At 41.3% G+C, this 19923-nt stretch overlaps 1 protein-coding gene across 2 annotated transcripts in view; it reads left to right on the top strand.

Annotated features, from left to right (window-relative positions):
* The window catches only part of LOC5565069 (mushroom body large-type Kenyon cell-specific protein 1), a 602053-nt gene extending 582949 nt beyond the window's left edge, over positions 1-19104 (top strand). Inside the window, exon 8 of one of the 2 annotated variants that reach the window (XM_021857635.1) lies at positions 15609-19104. In XM_021857635.1, coding sequence (XP_021713327.1) covers positions 15609-18285 — 2677 coding nt within the window. In that variant the 3' untranslated portion in view covers positions 18286-19104. The remainder of the gene's footprint in view (positions 1-15608) is intronic. The other variant, XM_021857636.1, reaches the window with a different exon arrangement.
* Positions 19105-19923: the final 819 nt, after the last annotated feature.

Here is a 19923-nt window from a genome sequence, read left to right as displayed (position 1 = left end):
GGGGCAAAAGCTTCTATTTAATATTTCTAGCTCAATTCAATAGACATTTTACGAATTTCATGGTGGTTCGAATGCTGTTTGAGTAATAGACTCTAACTCCAATGATTATAGATATTGATTGAGATTTAGGAAAGTTTTGCTATTTGTTATTTTGGATGTAAAAGTTGTGATTTTTGGTTGAAAGTTCATTGCATAAAAAAAAAAACAAAAATAAAGTCTTATTAGATTTTTTATATAAGGGCCTACCATAAGGATGCTTGAAATGTATTAGTTTTTACATGAATGTTTGAATATAATATTTGGTCCATGTTGGGACAAAGGTCCTAATTGCTTAAATGTAAAGACATTATTTTCAATATAAGCGAAATTCGCTAATATTAACTGCTGTTTTTAGGCGAATTTCAGATAAAAAAATAAGTGAGTTTTTTCTTATGAAAGTTACAATTTATGACTAATTAAAGGTTTTCCTGTCATAAAAGTATCAATATTTCATGTTTCAGTCAGCAGACTTTTTGTGACACTACAAACTTTTTTTGCTTAGCAAAATTTTAGCCAATAAATCGAAGGTTCACAGTAAGGTATTTATATCTATTCAATTGTTATGGTTATTTTCGGAAATATTGATGGCTTTTGCCCCATCTCACTCTACACTATGAAAAACCCGATCCGGTGCCGATTGTGCACGTGTACCAAAACACCCTTTCGGAACCGCTCTCCCCCTTTCCTCTAAGCATTCTCGTGGTCCGAAAGAGCAAACGGGACGGCAAAATATCTAGAATGCAAAACTAGAAATAGGGAGACCACCCCAGCGACAACGTGGAATAGGAGAGACCCCCCCCGATTTGGTGGTGCGTTTTTTGGAGCGACACGCACACATTCGCATCATCGGGACCGAACCGAGTAGGCGGGTGGGCGGTATGATTAGGTTAGGGTGTTGCTATCCTAACTGGACCCCTTGTTGCTTGGGTGGTGGGGGGCTTTTCTGAAAACGCGTGCTGGCGAACTTGTGCAACAGGCTGACGATGCAAAAGTTGGACACGGACTCTGACACCCAGGTCGGATGATTGTTTTCCAATTCGAGTTGGGTTTGTTTTGAATGCCATCATCATATGATGACGATGGCACACGCTATGTCCAAAGGGAGTTATTATGAAATTTTTGAGGACGTCAAGTTTTCTTTTATAGAAGATTGTTCTTGATTGTAAGAAACAAACTAGTTAAAAATGCAATGTATTCTACCTTATTTTTTGATAAATCGTCTTCTGAAGGTTTTCAGAATATCCTATAGAAGGTGAGATAAGGAACACAATCAGTATACAGTTAACTCTCCCTTACTCGATATTCCGTATCTCGATTTCGAGTTAGAGAACCATAGTAAAAGTTGGTTTTCATGGCTACCTCGATGGTCCCTTGAATCGCAGTTTCACTGGTTTTGTGTTCTGTAACTCGATACTTACCTAACTTGATGGTCCCTTCAATAACGAGTTATGGAGAGTTGACTGTATTAGCTGTTATTCCGTTCTGAAATTTAAAACAATAATATCGAACATGAGAAAAAATCTTTAGCCTGGGATTATTCCGTGGCAACGCGTTGATCCCCCAAAGAATTTCAGAACACCTCCGAATCCAGATGACCAACAACGATCAAAATATAAACAGATTCAGCATTTTATGAAAACTTTGAAATGGATGGATAATATCGAAAGTATAAGCATTGATGGCCGTACAATTCGCAGTTGCTACTGCGTGATTGACCGGAATAATCAAAATATCACAGGTAACCAACAGAAGTAGCTTGAGAGTATACTACCATCTTCAATGTGCAATTTCGAGGACTCCAAACTTAGTAATGTCAATAATGGCGCCGGCCACGTCTTTACGGTCATCGGCAAGGGAAAGGAATGTATGTAAGTTAACGTTCTTTGCTACTAGAGACCTAGATCACCTCTGCATCTCCATGGGAAGGAGTTTTGTTAGTGGGAAGGTTCAAAAGCTACATGATCAGGATTCACCTTCGTAAGTGATGCGATTCATGTAAGCTCAATTTAAAAAAGTTATCTATAAGTGTGCGACAATTTAAATGTCGAACTATTCAAAGGTTATTTTTAATAATTGTGACATATATATAAAATAACATGTACGTGTAACGTATTTGTTTAAACTGAGATAAAAGCTTATGCCGTGAATAACTATCCATAGTTTGTTTAATTATTAAATAAATGAAAGAGTGCCATGATAGGAATTTATCATGAGCATGAAACGAACTCACCAATTGATTTCCTGTCAGTTTTCATATTAGCAATCAAACAGGGGATATAAATGAATAATCAACAATCGGAAATGAATCAAAACTAAAACTAAGAAAACAAGAAAACGCATCAAATTCAATGAAAAACAAAGGTTTGATTATTTATTTCTTCATTATAGTAGTCCGAACATTCTCTCTCCTGAAAAAAAAAAATGCCAGACGCAGAAAAATACATGTGTCCTAGTCAAGGCCTACTGCAGCAATCCACTTGTGAAAAATGGTGAAAAACATCAAAGAACTAAAAAATCATCATTAAGAATAGCTTATTTTGTAAGATTCCTCTCACTGTAGAAGAACCATTTGAAATATTGCTGAAATTTTTGAAAAGTGTGAATTCTGTTTGGAAAATTCTAATAATCATATCGAGAGGAATTCGCGATAAGGGCCTATCTGACAAATCAGCAACAATGAGAAAATAACCAATGAAATTTTCATGTGCAATTTTTAATCCCAATTGGAGAAAATACACTACAACTTTAACTATTTCACTTGAATACACATTTCATAAACCTAGTTCCAAAATCCCCATCAATACCACACACATCTCCTTCAATTTTCCTAGCTATTTCGTAATAAAAAAATATTATAAAGTTTCGCCTTAAACGCACTCAAGAATGCCAGTATCGCCCAATGTTATGAGCAGGCTCGGGAACTGTGATCACAATTTGCCACAGTTCATCGATTCTGCCAGTCAACCAAAACACAACGCAGCAGCAGCATCAATACCATCAGGCGTTGCGCTGTCAACGGTTCACACACTGTTTGACTATTTTTGTCTCTCCACTATGACCGTTTTCGGGCAGCCATCTCGAGGTGAATGATTGAAAAAAATGTTAAATAATTCAATCGCTAATATTTCGCGTGTGTTCTCAATTAATTGAAATCTTTTAGCGCTAGTAGCAAGAGCACAACCATTTCGTTACGATACATATAAACAAGTTCAATTTCATGCTGCCTTTATCAAGCAAAAATGCAAAACCCCGAAAAGCGGAAAAATCGTGTTACCACTGTGCTCGAGTCATTTCGCATTCGGGTTTGAAGAAACGTTAGGAAGAAGAAGATTACAGTTTTGAAGAGCCGTGACATTTTTTTGTTTTGAACGGTCGTGGTTTGCTTTGGATTGTGATGGTCGTGTAGAAAAATGTGAATGTCGAGGTGGTAAATGTTTGGGACAGTACATTTCCCATCACTGGTTATGAGCCTGTAATCGATATTATTTTCAGTGTCGCCTATTACTTTTGCGCCGTGTTTTCATTCTGGTTTCAATTAAGCCCGCCATGTACACCTTGTTCATGTTTTGTTTGCAGTGTTGCCGTTTACTCTCGCCGTGTTTTGATTTCGATTTCAGATGCGCCCATCACTGTGATAAACAAAAACACGGGCGTAATCAATACAGTGTGTGGTTTTGCATGAGGTGAAGTTTCGTCTTCTACAAATTTGCGTTTTTTGAATAGTTAAATTATCGAAAGGGGAAAAGTTCAAGTGCAGTGAATAGACAATCAAGCTACAATTTCACCGCTATAGTTTCCTAAATTGTGTACATTTTGTCAGTTTCGCCTAATTCGCGAATCTTTCTAGATATATTGAAAACGTCGGTCAAGTTTTCGTATGATTTAACAAACTATTTTTGAAAAATCACGATAAAATACATTCTACTTTTTTTCTAATGAGTCTTGTTTGTAAGTGGCATTGAAATTGGCAAAGTTATAAATGTTGAACCTCTTCAATCGATTTTCGTGAACATAAACACACCGTACCTATTAATTTTATTATTATGGGTCACTTTTGGAAAAACAGAAGTCAATTAATGCACATTGTACACCTCTTGAAATCCTCAGCATACCACTAATACAAAAAAATCCTCTATATTATAAGATGAACAATCTTAATATAGATAATCTAGCGTTTTTTTTTAAACATAAAAAAAATCAATTCCTCCTATTGACTGACGAGAAACTTGCGACGATCGAAGCGCCTCCATCTTTCATATAACGAAGGGTGATGATTTCGAATTTTGGAAGAAACACCCCCAAACACTAGCGATTTGTCGGTGAGATTTTGACGTTTGATCACGAATCTATTTACAAATTGTGATCCACATAATGCAGAAACGGACTAAATGTTCATCTAGATTTGGATAAAACTGTTTTTATTTTATTTTATTTTTTCTATGCTTGAAAAATTTGGAATTCTTATCGATTTGCCAGCACTTTACGCTGTAGATAGAACTTTTCATTTTTAGATATCTATGAAGGAAGAACCAAGTGCTAAAAGATAAACAGTCGTATATACTGTTTTGAAGCTCTCAAATTGGAATACTTATTATACGATTGAGGCTATATCTGATCTGCATTGGCTTGGTAGTTTTGAGGTGAATCGGTTTGGAAATCTAGTTTAATATTGTACTGAAATCTCACTAAGGGAGAAACAAGCAGGTAATACTTTTCTATTCTAGCATTCTGGTAGGGTCCTAAAACTTGTGATAAAACCTTGCATTTATCGAATAACACGATAGAGCATGTTTTTGCTACTACTTTGGCAAAATTTCACGCTCAGATGACGGCTGTTCCATATTAAAACTTTCCCAGGTAACCACTAAGCACTGTTATAAGCGGTATATGAACTGTTAAACAGATTTGCAGTGCCTATTAGCATCATAAGACATTTTCAAATGCTTCTAGGCACTGTAGACTTCAAGCCCTGAAATAAGCCGTATATGAGTATATAACGCTATGTTACAGGGCTTGTAAACCCTGTGTCTATAAGCCGAATGCTACGGCTGTCAATGCTTATAAACGGCTTAATATCATGACGTTTATATCGAATGGAGCAAAACAGATTTCAACCAAAACAAAAAAGTGTTGAGCGATGATGCATATTCGAAACTTTTTTCTCCGATTCATAAATGCTACCCGAGAAATTAATGCGTGAGTAGAGGAAATGCTGGTGAAATGCCTTTGCTCAATATAGATTTTGATAATGAAGTGGGATTGGAAGTTTCTTAACTAATGAGAGAAAATGGGAAGGGAAAAAGTACAAAAAATAACGTGAAATCAATTGCGGGGAAAGGAGATTTACCACGAGAAAACATATTCTATCAGCTATCTGGGCATTCTCATGTAGTAAGAAATGAATCCATGTCTAACTAGCTACCTACACGATCTTGCTGGCATTACCAGTATCTTAAACTTTCTTCTGCTGGATACTCTCAAAGGCTACAGCAAATTTCCTTACTTCATATATGATGCTGGGCGATGTAAATTATTGATGAGTTGGTGGAGCAGTTGGGAAATGCAATGAAAATCGTCCGAAAGGAGCGTCAAATACATAAGTTCGAATCTGGAACAAGCAGCAAAAAAAAAAACTTTGGAGAGGAGCAGAGGAGCATAGAAAGAAAAGAATGGTTCAGAAAATAAACAACATTTTTTTTTTCTTTTTTCCTTAGTCCGCGTGCTATAAAATTTTGACATATTTTATTTCAGCGACTCGGAACGAGTAGGCAGTTTATTAGCCGAATAATTCGCCAAAAGTGGTTTTTTTGCAGCTCTTAATTACGATATAGTTCCAATTAGCCCTGTTAGTCATGCTTTTAAATCAACTATAGAACCGACTTGGGATCGATTTATACGGCCTACTGGTTACTAGGGTTATTTTTAAAATTGGGTCCAAATTTTAACCTTGACACTTTTGATCATGTTTGACGTTCACGAAGTCGACAAAAACACCACAGCGGTTAAGCTTTTTAACACTGGGGTTGTTCCTATCTGACACTTCGGAAGGGACACGGAAAACAAAATATACCTAAAATTTGAGTATAAACCAAGGGTTGTGTAAAAATCTCTTTTTTGGACTTAAATCACAGAAAAACTTTCAAAAATTGAGTATTTATGTGTTTCTGGCCTAAACTTAAGCGTTTGATAGCGAAAATTTAGACAGGGATTTAATACCCAATTAAGAAGATCGGGTGAAGTGGATAATTATTTCTTCATCTTTCCAACTAAGAATAAATACCAAATATTTAAATTTATCAATAATAATATCAAAGAATCACTGTACGAGGATAACAAATGTTGTTTCAATGATTTATTACCCAATAAGGCTCTAGTAAGAATCGATCATTTGTCAAAACTGAAAAAAAAAACAGTTTTCTTTCGAATTGTGAGCTGATTTGAATGATAGTTCTTTCGTTTGCCTCGTCAGGAAGTTTTCGGCGTGACAAGGCTTCCGACGTGTTCGCGCCAGAAAAAAAGTTTAAGAAGTTCAACTGGAAAGTATGGAAAATCTGTCAAAATAAATCTGTCACTTTGTAAGGAAACCTTCATAGTATCATGAAACGGCCTAAAACAGACGGGGTAAGACCGCGCAGCTAAGCAATTTAATTCATATGTCAAAATCAGGAATCAATAAATCTTTTTTTTTCGACGCAGCATGTCGTTTTTTGAAGCCTAAGGCATGATCAAAAAATATCACAGGTATTGTATTTGTAAAAATTATTTAATTTCTTGATGCTTGAAAAAGTGATGCCACGATTATTTTTAGCGACGGGGTAAAACCGCCCACCCACGGGGTAAAAGTGACCACCACGATTTTTGTACATAATTTGCAACAAAAATATATGTGTTCCCTGTGATTCCAAAAAGTATAATGTTTATGAAATCTACAATGATTGACGAGGATATTGAATTAGTTTTAGGGTTAATTAACTAAAAAAACTAAGATATATACTTCTCATCACCTTGAAACACCCATGCTTTGGAAAAATATGTGTATTTGGCTTTTTTTTTAAACAAATTTGATTTTATTTTTCATGAAACGCATTGTTCAACGTAGTTACAACTTTAAAAATGGCCTTATTTCAAAGCTAAATATCTACAATTCATATTTCACTTCGCTGAAGCATATTTCACATTTGTTATGCTTTTACAACAAAATCCTTAAGGTTAAGATGAATCGATGCCAAACCTTAAATTTTAAAGAGCACAAATCCGTGTAAGCTGAAAACTTAATCGATTGGTTACCAGTTGGTGGTGAGGTTTGACTTCGGTTTCACCTTAGGGGCTATCCATTAATTACGTAAGGGTTTATGGGGGGAGGTGGGGTTTGAGATTTCTTACGCGCCATACAATTTATTTTTAATTTTCATACAAAAAATCTTACCATGGGGGGAGGGGGGGTTGGAAAACCCCGAAAATTGTCTTACGTAATTAATGGACCGCCCCTTAAGTGAGCATCTGTCAAATTTAGGCCAAATTCATTATCGACGAGCATAAATTTTGGTTTTTAATATTTGTTGTGAATAATTTAATGTAAATATCGCCCTAAATGGTTCGGAATGTCAAAAATCTTATGTTTATGGAAAGTGCTTGGTGAACTTTTAAGAAAACCGCCATTTTTATGCAAAACTGAAGGTGGTCCATCTTACCCCGGCGGGCGCTTTTACCCCGTCTTCCCCTATACCTAAACAAATTTATGATAGAGTAAAACAAAATCAAACTGTTCAAAAAATCCAGGTGTGAATATTTTGCGGTTTTCATCGACTTGTTTCTTATGCTCAGGAGTAGCTTTTTGCAAAAGAAAATCTGAGGAACATAAAGATTGCATAATAACCCCATTTGAATATAACGCGCAACAGCACGGTGTCAACAGTGTCGAAATTCAAAGCCTGCTTTGTCAAACGACCGGTACACTAAACATCTCGCGGGCTTTTTCGGTAATGCTTCGAGGTTCGCGGAATCCAAGTGTCCGCGTTGGAAATTGGACGCTGGATAGTTCGGCGGAAACAACCACCGATTTCGGCCAGAGCATCAAGTTCCAGTTTTTTCGAGAAATGCGATGCTTCTTCGAAAACGAGGGAGGACGCAGATAAAAGGAAAGGTAGGGTCAAGGGGTGGATCCGTCTAGACGTGATTGGAGAAGTGCCACTGAAGTGAAGAAAAAAAAAACGATGTCTTTTGTGTGGGACGTCGAAGACACAGCGCAGCTGGTAGTGGGCAACGAATGGAGCAGAAACACGGTGACACATGACGATGATGATGAATACCCCTCGTCGTCTGTCACCTCCCTCCATAGGAGCACACTAACTGTTAGCAGCCTCTTTCATTCTGCATCGTCGACGAGCTTTTGTGTTATCATCGTCGGCGTGTTCGGGCTCAGGGTTGATAATTCAGCGGCAGCGATGTCAGATTTACGGATTTGGATTATTTTTATTTATTTTATCTTTATTAAGGGTAATCTCTGTGAAAATATGGGGAGGTATCGAATTGAATGTGAATCTCTAGAGTAATTTTCAGGGGATTGCTTACAGAATCTTTAGAGGAATTTATAGGCTGCTTGAGGATTCTTTTTGAGGATAAGTTTCTGAATGTGTTGCTGAACAATTATCTGGAGATTCCCTGAAGCTGTTTCTCAAAAAGATCTGTGTAGGAATTTCTGAAGAAACTTTGAAAAACAATCATGAAAGTGTAGAGATTATTTTGCTTGAAAAGAGACTATTCAAGGACTTGCATTACAATAGAGACCATTTCTCTAAAAAAAACCTGCTGCCAGCTCTGTAAACGCATGCTTCCATCTCGAGTAATTCACGAAGACATCTATAAAAATACTCCTCTGAGAATTCTTAGTGATTTAAATTTGGACCAAAAATGGTTCTTCAGTGAAGTTGCCCTTATACGGCAATCTTGAATGTTGCTCTAAATACAAATATCTGAAAAAGCAGCAATCCCAAGTCAATATCGAACAAATCCGGCAACACTGTCCAATTCGGCCCTGAATGAAGACGGTGACTGCTCTCCCCGATGCATATACAAGCGCCAAACTGCGCGAACGAGTGTGCGAAAGATACGTTGCAAAATTGAACAGCAAAGATTCAGTTGAGATTCAGGTTGGCTAGAGAGCAAAGAATCACTGTTATTTATTGAGCTGGTCAGTAACCCGATGGAAGTCCCCCAACTCGATTCCGGCTGTGGCCTCCGCTCCTCGGTGCCTCCTTTTTTATGATGCAATTATCGCGTCCGCTTAATGGATGCTCGATTCCGAAACCGCGAGCAGAAAAGGTGATTGAATTCCTTCGCTTTTCGAGATTGATCAAAACGCGGTCTTGAAAATTTGTAATGGCGGCGGCCACATATGACGACGTCGAATTCAACAATTTGTAATCAACGGACCGGTGGATGGCCGGACAACCTAATCATAGAAGATCTCCGGAACATTCTCGTCATCATCATCGTCGTCACAATTGATGATGACGCAGGCCGGTTGATGGTCATCGCACAGTTGGGTGTCCAAGGAGTTTCCAAGCTCCTCACAGACGACGAGTCTTTTGATTGGAAAATCGTTTCGACACCGACCACGGTGCATACACACTGATGGTGGTCGTCAATCTTTCCTTGGAAAAAGAATTCTTTTCAAGCTTGCTCGCCTCAATGCCTCGCCGTGCTCCTTGGCTGTTGAATGCGCGCATAATTAAATGTGCAATTCATCATCGTCATCGAAGCGCGCCAAACATGGCGAGCACTATTCATAGCTCGATTTTGCTATCAACGCCATCTCTACACTGGATCGTATCATCTTCTTCGTCATCCCGTTCCTCCTTCTTGCAATTCTTCCTCAAACTGTGGCAGTCATGTTTTCCGAGGTTATGGGCATGACGCAGAACTTCTCTTTTTTGTCGATTGTTAGAATCTAGTTACTTTCCTGGAATTGCTGGCAGGCACCCTTCTTCGCCGATTACTCCCCGCAGCTCAGTTGGTTTAGTAATTTACGCGTTCTTTGGCGTGCGGTCGTTGAACCAACAGCTAGACGCTTACCGTTTATCGTGTTCCTAGAATTCGACTGCTGCGACGACGTCTCCATCGATGATGGCCAATTTCCCACACTGCTTTCCCACACACTAAATCGGCCCTCCTTGGCAGGTGGTTGTCAAAATCGCTAACTAGACACAAAGCAACTCAGTCACCCCGACTCGAAAGTTTTTTTTCGTGTTATTATTTTTGGACCGATGTGTTGCCTTGAAAGAACCGCTAGCTTGCGGTACTCTTGGCAGGCAGGCAGCGCCGTAGAACAATGTGAGAACCTTCAAAAACCTGCGAAATTGCACCTGCTTCGATCCATGTTTCTGTTTTCCTCCAACATAGCAGGCGGCGATGAAATTCTTAGAAACCAATTTGCCAACCAATCGAAGCAACCCGTGTTTCGTCTCACCACCACCTTCGCCACCACCAATCACTACTGTAGTGTAACTGCAGCGCCAAAAACCGAAAGCGCTGCTTTTTGTTTTGAATGTTTGTGCACTTACTTACCGCGTATTCCTCCGCCGCCTCTTCCCCCGCTGCAACTCGATTCAACTAATTTCGGTTTTGAAAGCAATTACAACTGCAGCAATGAAATGCAATGAATGACTCACCTGCGGTTTTGATTTCTCACCGTGCTCGAATTACGTACGTTCCGAAAACTGCGGTGGTCCGATTGGCGGGCCGATGTTTGACGTTTCCTCACACGATGACGACGACGACGACGACGACGCCGCGATGCGTTGGTAAACAAAGCCGATTGCTCCAATCACGTGACCCTCGGCTCGGTTTGCTCACGCACTTCTCGGATTCCAAGCGGGAAGCAAAAAACCCTGCAACGAATTTTCGATGGTAGTGGTGGTGGTGACCTCTTGAAGAAACGCACTTTTTCCTGGCCCCTCCTTCTAAATTTTGCGGCAGCGGTTCGGTTTCTTCGCACGATTTCTATTCCACCAGGGTCGCTTCGCCGCCGCCGCCGTCGTCGCCTCGTTCTAATGCCTACAACTGACATTGTAGTGTAGTCGGGCCGGCGTTTTTTGTGTGTTCGTTTCCGCACCCCTCAGAGCGGAATTTTCGGTTGTTGTTTTGTTTCACTTCGCGGCTTGCTTCGGAGGGGCCATTCAAGATGTTTAGGCCTGCTTCGATGGTGGTGAAGTGCGGCGAAGAGAACCATCAAATCCAGTTCGGGTCAAAGCAAGCGGTGGTTGGTTGAATTTGGTGCGGGATCTAAGCAGGCCATGTTTCTTTTTTTCGGTCGGTGCGTTCGTATTAGTGCCGATTAGAAAACAAAAGGGAGAAGCAAAATGAAAATGTTTGTGAGTATCGTTCTTTAATTTGGGTCTTTACTTTCCCGTTTTGGTATTCTGAAACTTGTTTATCGTGTAACACTTCTTCTTTTTTCTTCTTGGCATTACATACTCACTGGGAAAGAGCCTGTTTCTCAGCTTAGTATTCTATGAGCACTTCCACATATATTGGGTGATATGAATAAAAAACTTTGAACTTTACTACATGTAGCATCTACTCAAAAACAAAATCCACAAAGTTTACTACACTTTTGGTATGAATAAAAAACTTTTCGAACATGTAGCACTTACTACTTTCGAACATGAGCAGTGACTGAAGCTGCACGTTAAGAAATTTCCATTCAGAGTGCAGAGTGATTCTGCACGTAAAGAACAATCTATTCAGAGTGACGCTTAAAATTAATACAATCATGCATATGAAGGAAATGCATGGAATCTAATCGATTACGCGACAATTTGCACAAAATCATGAAGGTGCTGTAATTTGGCAAGATTTGTAGTGTAATTTTGCGATTAGTCTGGTATTCTCTTTATGTCTATGATTTTATGATGATGGTATTGACCGTTCAGTTCCTAACTGTTCACGACCGTTTGAAACAGTCGTCGTCTGAAACGGTCGGTGAAACAGTCGCTGTCAGATTTGGCAGCAACAATGGGCGAGAAAGTTTTCGCGCGCAAACGTGCACCGCTACTCTTTCAAGTAGAGCAACAAGGACAGCAGAGTGGGCGTCGGATTAGATTTCCAAAACAGCTGTTGTTGACACTCAGCTACCGACTTCACGGTTCGAAAAATGAGGGGTGGTTGGATGGAATGTTTATAAAATTATCTTTCACTAAACAAAATTCAGCTCGTTATAAATGTTTCTAATGCTGAAAATTCAGATTCAATAAAAAAAAATCATTAAGTGGCAATAGTTTATTACGCGTAAGGTATGTATAGTTATCATAACAATGTGTTTCAACAACATCGGCAACATTATTTGATCTGGATGGAATACATTGAGATTCCCCTCGATTCCCGACGAGTGTTTCGAACAGTCTCATAAATAGCCGGGATAATCCAACATTCAAGTGGATATACAATACATCAAAGAATTTTCTGAGTGGTTTTCGATCTTCGCCAACGCCAGTGATTGATGTTTTTTTATATAAGCTTAACATCTATGAAGAGATCTTGAGGCTACAGCTATCAAATTAGGAATAACATATTTTCTAGCACCAGTACTGAGATTCTGGTGAAATGGCGGTAGAATTTTGATGCTGTTCCGCTCAAGAAAAGTAAAAAATTTTGCGGAAGAAATGGTCAAGAAATTTTCTACAGTGAGCTCCATTTGAAATGACATTTCTTTTCAACTGCGTACTGCGATCAAAGAAAAATGCGTTTCTTGACCATTTTTTGCAAGAAATTTTCCACGCATCGAGATAGGCGATTACTTTTCTGTTGAAGTGCATACTTCGTTTAAAGGTTTATATTAAAGCTTTGCTTTGAAATTCCAACGGAACTAAAGATCAACGGAATCTTAAAGGTTTTTACAATAATTACAAAGATTGATTTTCAGAATTACAAATATTCACACAATAATTCGCAGGAATCCCACCTCAATCTCATAGATTCTTACAGAAATACCGTCTCAAAGATACCCACAGTATTCTAAGAGATTAATATCCGGAATCCCATTCCCACCCCAATTCGAGAGTTTTTACCAAATTTCTATTATTTCCGCAATATTCCTAGAATTATATTTGAACTTACAGAATTAAAAAATACGACATCCCTATCGGAATCCTAAAGTTCCTACAGGAATTCCGGAATTCCAAAAAAATCTGACATGACAGAATTTACACTTAAAATTCAAAATGACATTATAAATATCTGAATTCTTACCGACATCCTAAAATTCCTAGAAAATAACATAATTATCGTAATGCCATAATTCACACGGTTATTACAAATTGCTACTGCCGGTAATCTTACCGGAATCTCAGAATTGGCAGGGCGAATGTTTTCGTAACCTCAGAATTCCTAAGCAAAACTCAAAATACCTTCCGAAATATCAAAGCTCATATCGTTTTCCCATGATGTTTACTCAAAAGTAAATTATTCCATTCAATGTCGCAATCTCAAAGCATGTGTAGCAACCTCTGAAGCTAACTACCAGTAGCTTTGTAGTAAATGCTATTATGTATCCGGTAGAAATCAAGACCAACATTTTTTTTATAATTATTGTTTTCTCGGGCCCCGTACGTCGCAGCTAATATGTGAATAGTGCGCTGTATTCATAAAAATCGTAAGAATGCAGCGCCACACTAAAAAACTGATTTCAAAATCGCGCGAGTTGAGGCGCGTCGCGAGTCTCACTGGCGCGATCCGGTTTGGTGGCGGTGCGACAATACCTTTATTTATAGCAATGCGTTGTTTGTAGTATGTTCGAAAGGTGTAGAAAGGAAAATGACACAAACATGTTCCACTAGTGTTCCACATATAGCGTTTACTACCGAGAATGTAGTAAACTCAACTTTACTACATTTTATTCATACGGCCCATTAACTCTAAGCTTTTTTTTGCCAAAGTTGCCATTTTCGCATTCATATGTCGTGTGGCAAGTACAATGATACTCTATACCCAGGGAATTCAGGGAAATTTCCATTACGAAATGATCCTGCACCGACCGGGAATCGGACCCAGACACCTTCAGTATGGCTTTGCTTTGTAGCCGCAGAGTCAACACTTCAACATTATGGTTAGGTAAAGGTCTTAGCGGTAAAGGCGCACCTTTATCAGCAAGATTATGTTGGGTGTTGTGGGTTCGAATCTCGCTGGACGAGGATGTTTCCGGGTTAAACATTCTATACAGGCAGTACTAGACAAGCGATGACATTTTTTTGGTAACAGCACTTTTTGGGTGCCTGAGACAAAAAAGTGATCCGCAGTTAAATAGGGTCCTAAAATTATTTTTGCTACAACTTTGGCAATGTTTCCCGCTTAAATTACGGCTATATCACATTTGAATTTTAATTTTAAAATTGAATCCAGATATGAACATTGACACTTCTGATCATGCTTGACGTTCACTTAATCAACTAAAACGACACAGGGGCTCAACTTTTTGTACACTAGTGTTGTTCCTATCTGACATTTCGGATAGGACACGGAAAACAAAATACACCCAAAATTTGAGTTTACACAACGGAGTGTGACAAAATCCCGTAAACCAACGAAAAGCATTTAAATATTGAGTAAACATGAAGGGAAATGGTAGGATCGACTTGTTTTACACTAATTATCATAACCCACGGTTCCTTCACAGCCAACTCGTTCTCGAATATCTTAGGAGTTTTTCGTAGATTAGCATTCATGCTGGTGGAGAATTTCTTTGATAGCACAAAGTTCTGGCGTGTTCTGTGAGTCTAAGTCAATGTCAGAGATAGTCCACAGACCTTAACGGACAACTGCCTATCGAGGGACTAATCAGGAGAAGGCATACAAGTCCTTAACAGACTTAGTGATCCTTTATTTGAATTTATTTTAAAGGATCACTAAACAGACTTACTGTAGTACTGTTTTTATTGCGTTCGAATACTCATTAGTCTTAAGAATTCACCCAAAAATAGGTAGCTTATTTGTACTTATTATAACAGCCTTAGAAGACATGGAATGTCAAACAAGCTTCAGAAAGATCCTAACATTACAAAATGAGTTTCGAACTTCTGAAGGAAGCTCTTCCGAATTTCTATAAGGAACTTTTAGAGCTTCTGAAAATAACTTTTCCTACAGGAGGAAGCATTTCCAAACCTCTGAAGAAGCCGTTCCAGGTTTCTGATAAAGCTTTGCAAGCTTCTAGGGAATATTCTCCAACATTCAAACGTTCATGATTACAGAAGCTTTTCCTAGATTCGGATAGGAGTCCTTTCAATCTAGGAGAAGAAACTCTCCAGGGAGAATATTTTGTAAGCTTCCCAAGTTTATCGGGGAGTTCTTTTAAGTTTTATCTTGAAGAAGCTTTTGTAAGAAGATATTCTATACTTGAAGAAGAAGCTGAAGTCTTGACTCACCTATTTCTTATCCACATATATGTCACCATCTCACTAGCACCGTCCGTTATGTGTCACCTATCTGAAACGAAAAGAATAAAAACACACTTAAATATTTCAATATTCATCAATCCTATCACTAATGATTTTTCCTCGCTTCCTCCCCTTCCGCAGGGCTAAACCGCGCCTCTCACCGATCGGCGGCCGGCGAACGTACACCGAGGACGAACTGCAGAGCGCACTGCAGGACATCCTGAATGGGAAACTGGGCACACGGCGGGCCGCGGTCCAGTACGGCATCCCACGGTCGACCCTACGCAACAAGGTCTACAAGCTGGCAATGGAGTACAAGCGGGACGTGCTGCACAACGTGCCGCTCGATGACGACGACGACGATGACAAGGACTCGCTTGAAGACGACGGCGGCGGCAGCAATCAGGTCAAGTACAACCAACAAGCGCTGGCCGAAGCCTACTTGCGTCTGTACGGTGGCGGCGGCGGTAGCAGCAGTAGCACTCCGAAGCCCGAACCCAGCTCGGCACCTTCCACACCTCCCCAGCAGCATCCGACACCGGAGCCACCGATGTTGAAACCGATCCATCCGCAAGTCCCTCAACCGCAGCAGCAAACCGCCACGCCACAGTCATCTCCGCTGGCGGCCGCTGCCAACAGTTTGATCGACCCGAGCATCTTACTGCAGCTTCAAAGCCTACTCCTAACGGGGGCTCTTCCACGGCTAACGAACCAAGCTGCCCAAACCGGCAATCCGGAAGAAGCGGCCGCTGCTCAGGCAGCACTCGCTACCCTTCCCGAGCTGTTGAAGAAGCTTATTCAGCAACAGGAATTGATCGCCGAGCAGATCAAGAAAGCCGCTGGCGGCCCAGAACCGCAGCGACCCTCCGCAAGCACTCCGACGCTGAACAACGGTCAACCGATCGATCCGCGGTTATTCCCATACCTTCAACAAAGCAAATCTCGAGCGGCGTCCGGAACACCGGAGACCACCACCTCCTCCATGGACCTGAACGACGGCGGTAGCGATGACTCGCAGGTCATTCTAAAAGTTCCGTCCTACAAACCAGTTCCAAATCAGGCCCCTCTACCGACCACTGCCGCGGCTGCAGCCATTCTGGCTGCCAGCAAAAACGGTGACCATCACAACCTGTCCACTCCATCTCCACCTACCAACAGCGTACCTTCGGTGCGCGATCTCAGCAGTTTTGTCGTTGGAGGTCCAGGCCCCAGCCTCAACAACAATTCCACCCCACGATCAGTACATACCGCTAGTCCCCAGCAACCGAGTTCTGCCCAACCACCAAACCATCTGTCCGTGATATCGCCTCCAATGGGCGGCATCCGACCTCGAAGTAATTCCCAATCGCCTCCGAGCCTGCTTGGCGGCAAGTCCATGCTGTCCATCAACGACGTCATTGCGAGAAGTATAAGCAAAAACTTCCAACAACATCACCAATCCGATCTGCTCAAACAGCAGATGGAATCGATGGAGCAGCAATACAAACGGCCGACCATTTCCGTCATAAAGAATCTGGGTGGTACGGACATTTCACGCTTCGGCACCAATCCCAACATCACGCAGATGACTGCTCAGCAATTGGCCAACACCGGCACCGGAGGCAAAGGAACGAGACCAAAGCGAGGCAAGTACAGGAATTACGACCGGGACAGTCTGGTGGAAGCGGTCAAAGCGGTGCAACGAGGTGAAATGTCGGTGCATCGAGCAGGAAGCTACTATGGCGTTCCACATTCCACTCTGGAGTACAAGGTTAAGGAGCGGCATCTGATGAGGCCCCGAAAACGTGAACCCAAACCCCAACCAGGGCTGGACGGGCTGAAGTCGGATCTAGGAGGAAGCAGCGGCATGAGGAGTATGGATAAGAACAAGAGCATGGGTATGGGATCTAGTGCAAAGTCACAGCAGATGAAGAACCAGTACGCGGGAGCATCGCCAAACGGTGGTCTGAAAATGCCAATGTTCGACCCAGCGATGGCTTCACAGCTACAATATTCGCCATCACTTCTGTGGCCACATCCGTCGGTTGGATTCACCGGCATACCAATGGATTTCGGTCGACAAGCGGGAGCAGGAGGTTCAAGTGGCGCATCGGCGATCATGCAAAGGTTTCAACCAGATCAGCAGGGAAACAAATTGCCCGGTGCGGTGAGTAACAACACCGCAGGAGCGCCGAAAACTGCTCGCGAGCTAGCCGAAAGCATATACGACGGAACGAGTACCAATGGTTCGTTTTTGGACGATATCATTCGACATAGTTTGGACAAGAAGCCAGGCGAGATGCACCACGGAGCGCTGTTCGATCAGCTGATGAAGAGTAACCGATCCGCGCAGCCACCGTCACAACCCTCGGGAACGGAAGATCCCACAACAGCAGCCCTTCTTGCCAAGGTAGGCGCAAAGCGCAGTGCCACCAGCCCGCTGAACTTCCTACCGGAGTTGATCAAACGGGAACGTGCCAGCCCCGGCGCGTCGTCCACCTCATCGACCAGTAGTAAGCTGGGATCCGTCAGCTTCAACGATCATCACCTCCAGCAACAGCAGCGACATCTAAATACCTCCAGCGAAAGTCTATTCGAAAGCCAGCTTGCCAAGAACAACCTGGCAGTCGAGAACCTCATCAAGCTACGTGAGGACCTCACATCGATGTCCGCGGCGCATCACCAAAACAGGACGTCGATGGAAGATCAACACAACGGCGGTAAGGACGAACTATCCCCATCCGTTAGCGAGCAGCTCCAGCAGCAGCAGCAGCACCACCATCAGCTTCTTTCGCAACGGCTTGTTACCAAGTTGCCAACCGACGATGGCAACTCATAGAAGTGACTGCCACCAGAGGCGCTGCTGCTGTGGCGCTCCCACACATTTCTAGGTTAGATGAAATGAAATGAAATGCATACTGTAAGGCAAAGACAGAGAATCAGAGAGGGCAAACACGGCGCAGAGAAGTAGTTCAAATATTATTATTGTAGTTAAAAGTGATTGCAATTTATATTCGGGTTGGCGACGGCTTTTATCCAAGCTCACGTACACACCCGCACCAGACGAACCGTGTGCTGCGTGCGTGTGTGTGAGAGCAACTCTTTTAAACTGGAACAAAGCAACCCAATGCGAAGAAGTAAAAACGGAAAATCAAAATAGCAAAAATCAATGAGATGATGATGATGATAATTTAGTGCAAGAAGGAAAATCGCGAAATCTAGTGAAAAACAAACAGAGAATTTTTAAATGTGAATTAGAGACAGACGCAGAAGTTTTTTGACAATCGACAAATAGGCTCTTGTAAAAATCCTCCCTTTCACTGAAAAAAAATAAGCAAACCTCCCACAAACAAACACAGTGCAACAAATCAAAGTACAGAAAATCGCATCTTTCGGACTGCTCCATTCCTCACGATCCGCTCTCCCCACTTGAAACAATAGAATAAAACAAAACGAAGAAGCAACCAAACCGGTGAAGAAAACAATAGAAGAAAAAAAGACGTTCAGTCGAACAACAACGGGAAGTCTGATTTTTATAATACGAATAAGCGCGAGCACGCACGACGCGCGAACGGTGATTATTTTCCGAGAGACACACACACAAACCAGTGCAAAACCAGGAAGATTTTCTATCATTTTACACACACACACCACATTGTTAGAATATCTACAAGAAAACAAAAATAGTAACGCGGTTAAACACAGCAAAAGTCAGCGGCAGTCTAGGCCCATAACCCAGTTTTCGATCAGTGTATCAGTTTTTGTTTCTTGCCAAAGGGAGTGGATCGCAGAAGGCCATGCGTGACCCAGGGGCGGAGAGGTTGATTGTCGCCAATTGATTTTTGATTTGAGTCAATCACCCCCTCCCCCTCCCCCCCATTCGTCAATCGGCGACGCACCAACGGGAGGCAAATTACTTCCCTGGAAGAATTGGAACCAGTCATCGGGTGTAATGCGTAAAAAAATGTCACATCACCCATCAGTGCAACAATAATAGAGTGGCACAATGCGGAAGGAACAGGGAAAAGTAGATTAATTAATCTGCATTTGTCATATCAGCGTAAATACTCCAAAGCCGGTGCCGGTAACGAGCGAAATAGGGGTGGTTTTAATCGATTTGTGAGCTTCGTAGCGTTTTTTTTTGTTTTGTCGGAATAAGGTGGATTGGAAGATCAGTAGGCCGGGTGTTCTCACAAGGGTTTAAAAGCGATTGAACAGTGGGCTGGGTAAAAACAATATGAGCCAAAAACGGTTATTTTCGAATGGATCATTGAAGGTAGTTTTTGTCAGTGCTCACCGCATCAAAACAAAGGCGCTACTGTATATGGGATTTAACATTGTGACAGCAATGCTGTTCTGTCAAACACACAAGACTACGGTGGCCCTATCTATGCTTTCCATAGCGGCCGTTTTGGTTATTTTAATGATCAATTTCCAGGTTTTCCTGTGAAAACCACAAGTGTGAATAGCTCGCGCA

This window comes from Aedes aegypti, chromosome 1 (assembly GCF_002204515.2).
Source record: "Aedes aegypti strain LVP_AGWG chromosome 1, AaegL5.0 Primary Assembly, whole genome shotgun sequence".
Classification (NCBI taxonomy): Eukaryota; Metazoa; Arthropoda; class Insecta; order Diptera; family Culicidae; genus Aedes; species Aedes aegypti.
Note: the sequence above shows the minus strand (reverse complement) of the source record. Positions and strands in the feature narration are given on the sequence as shown.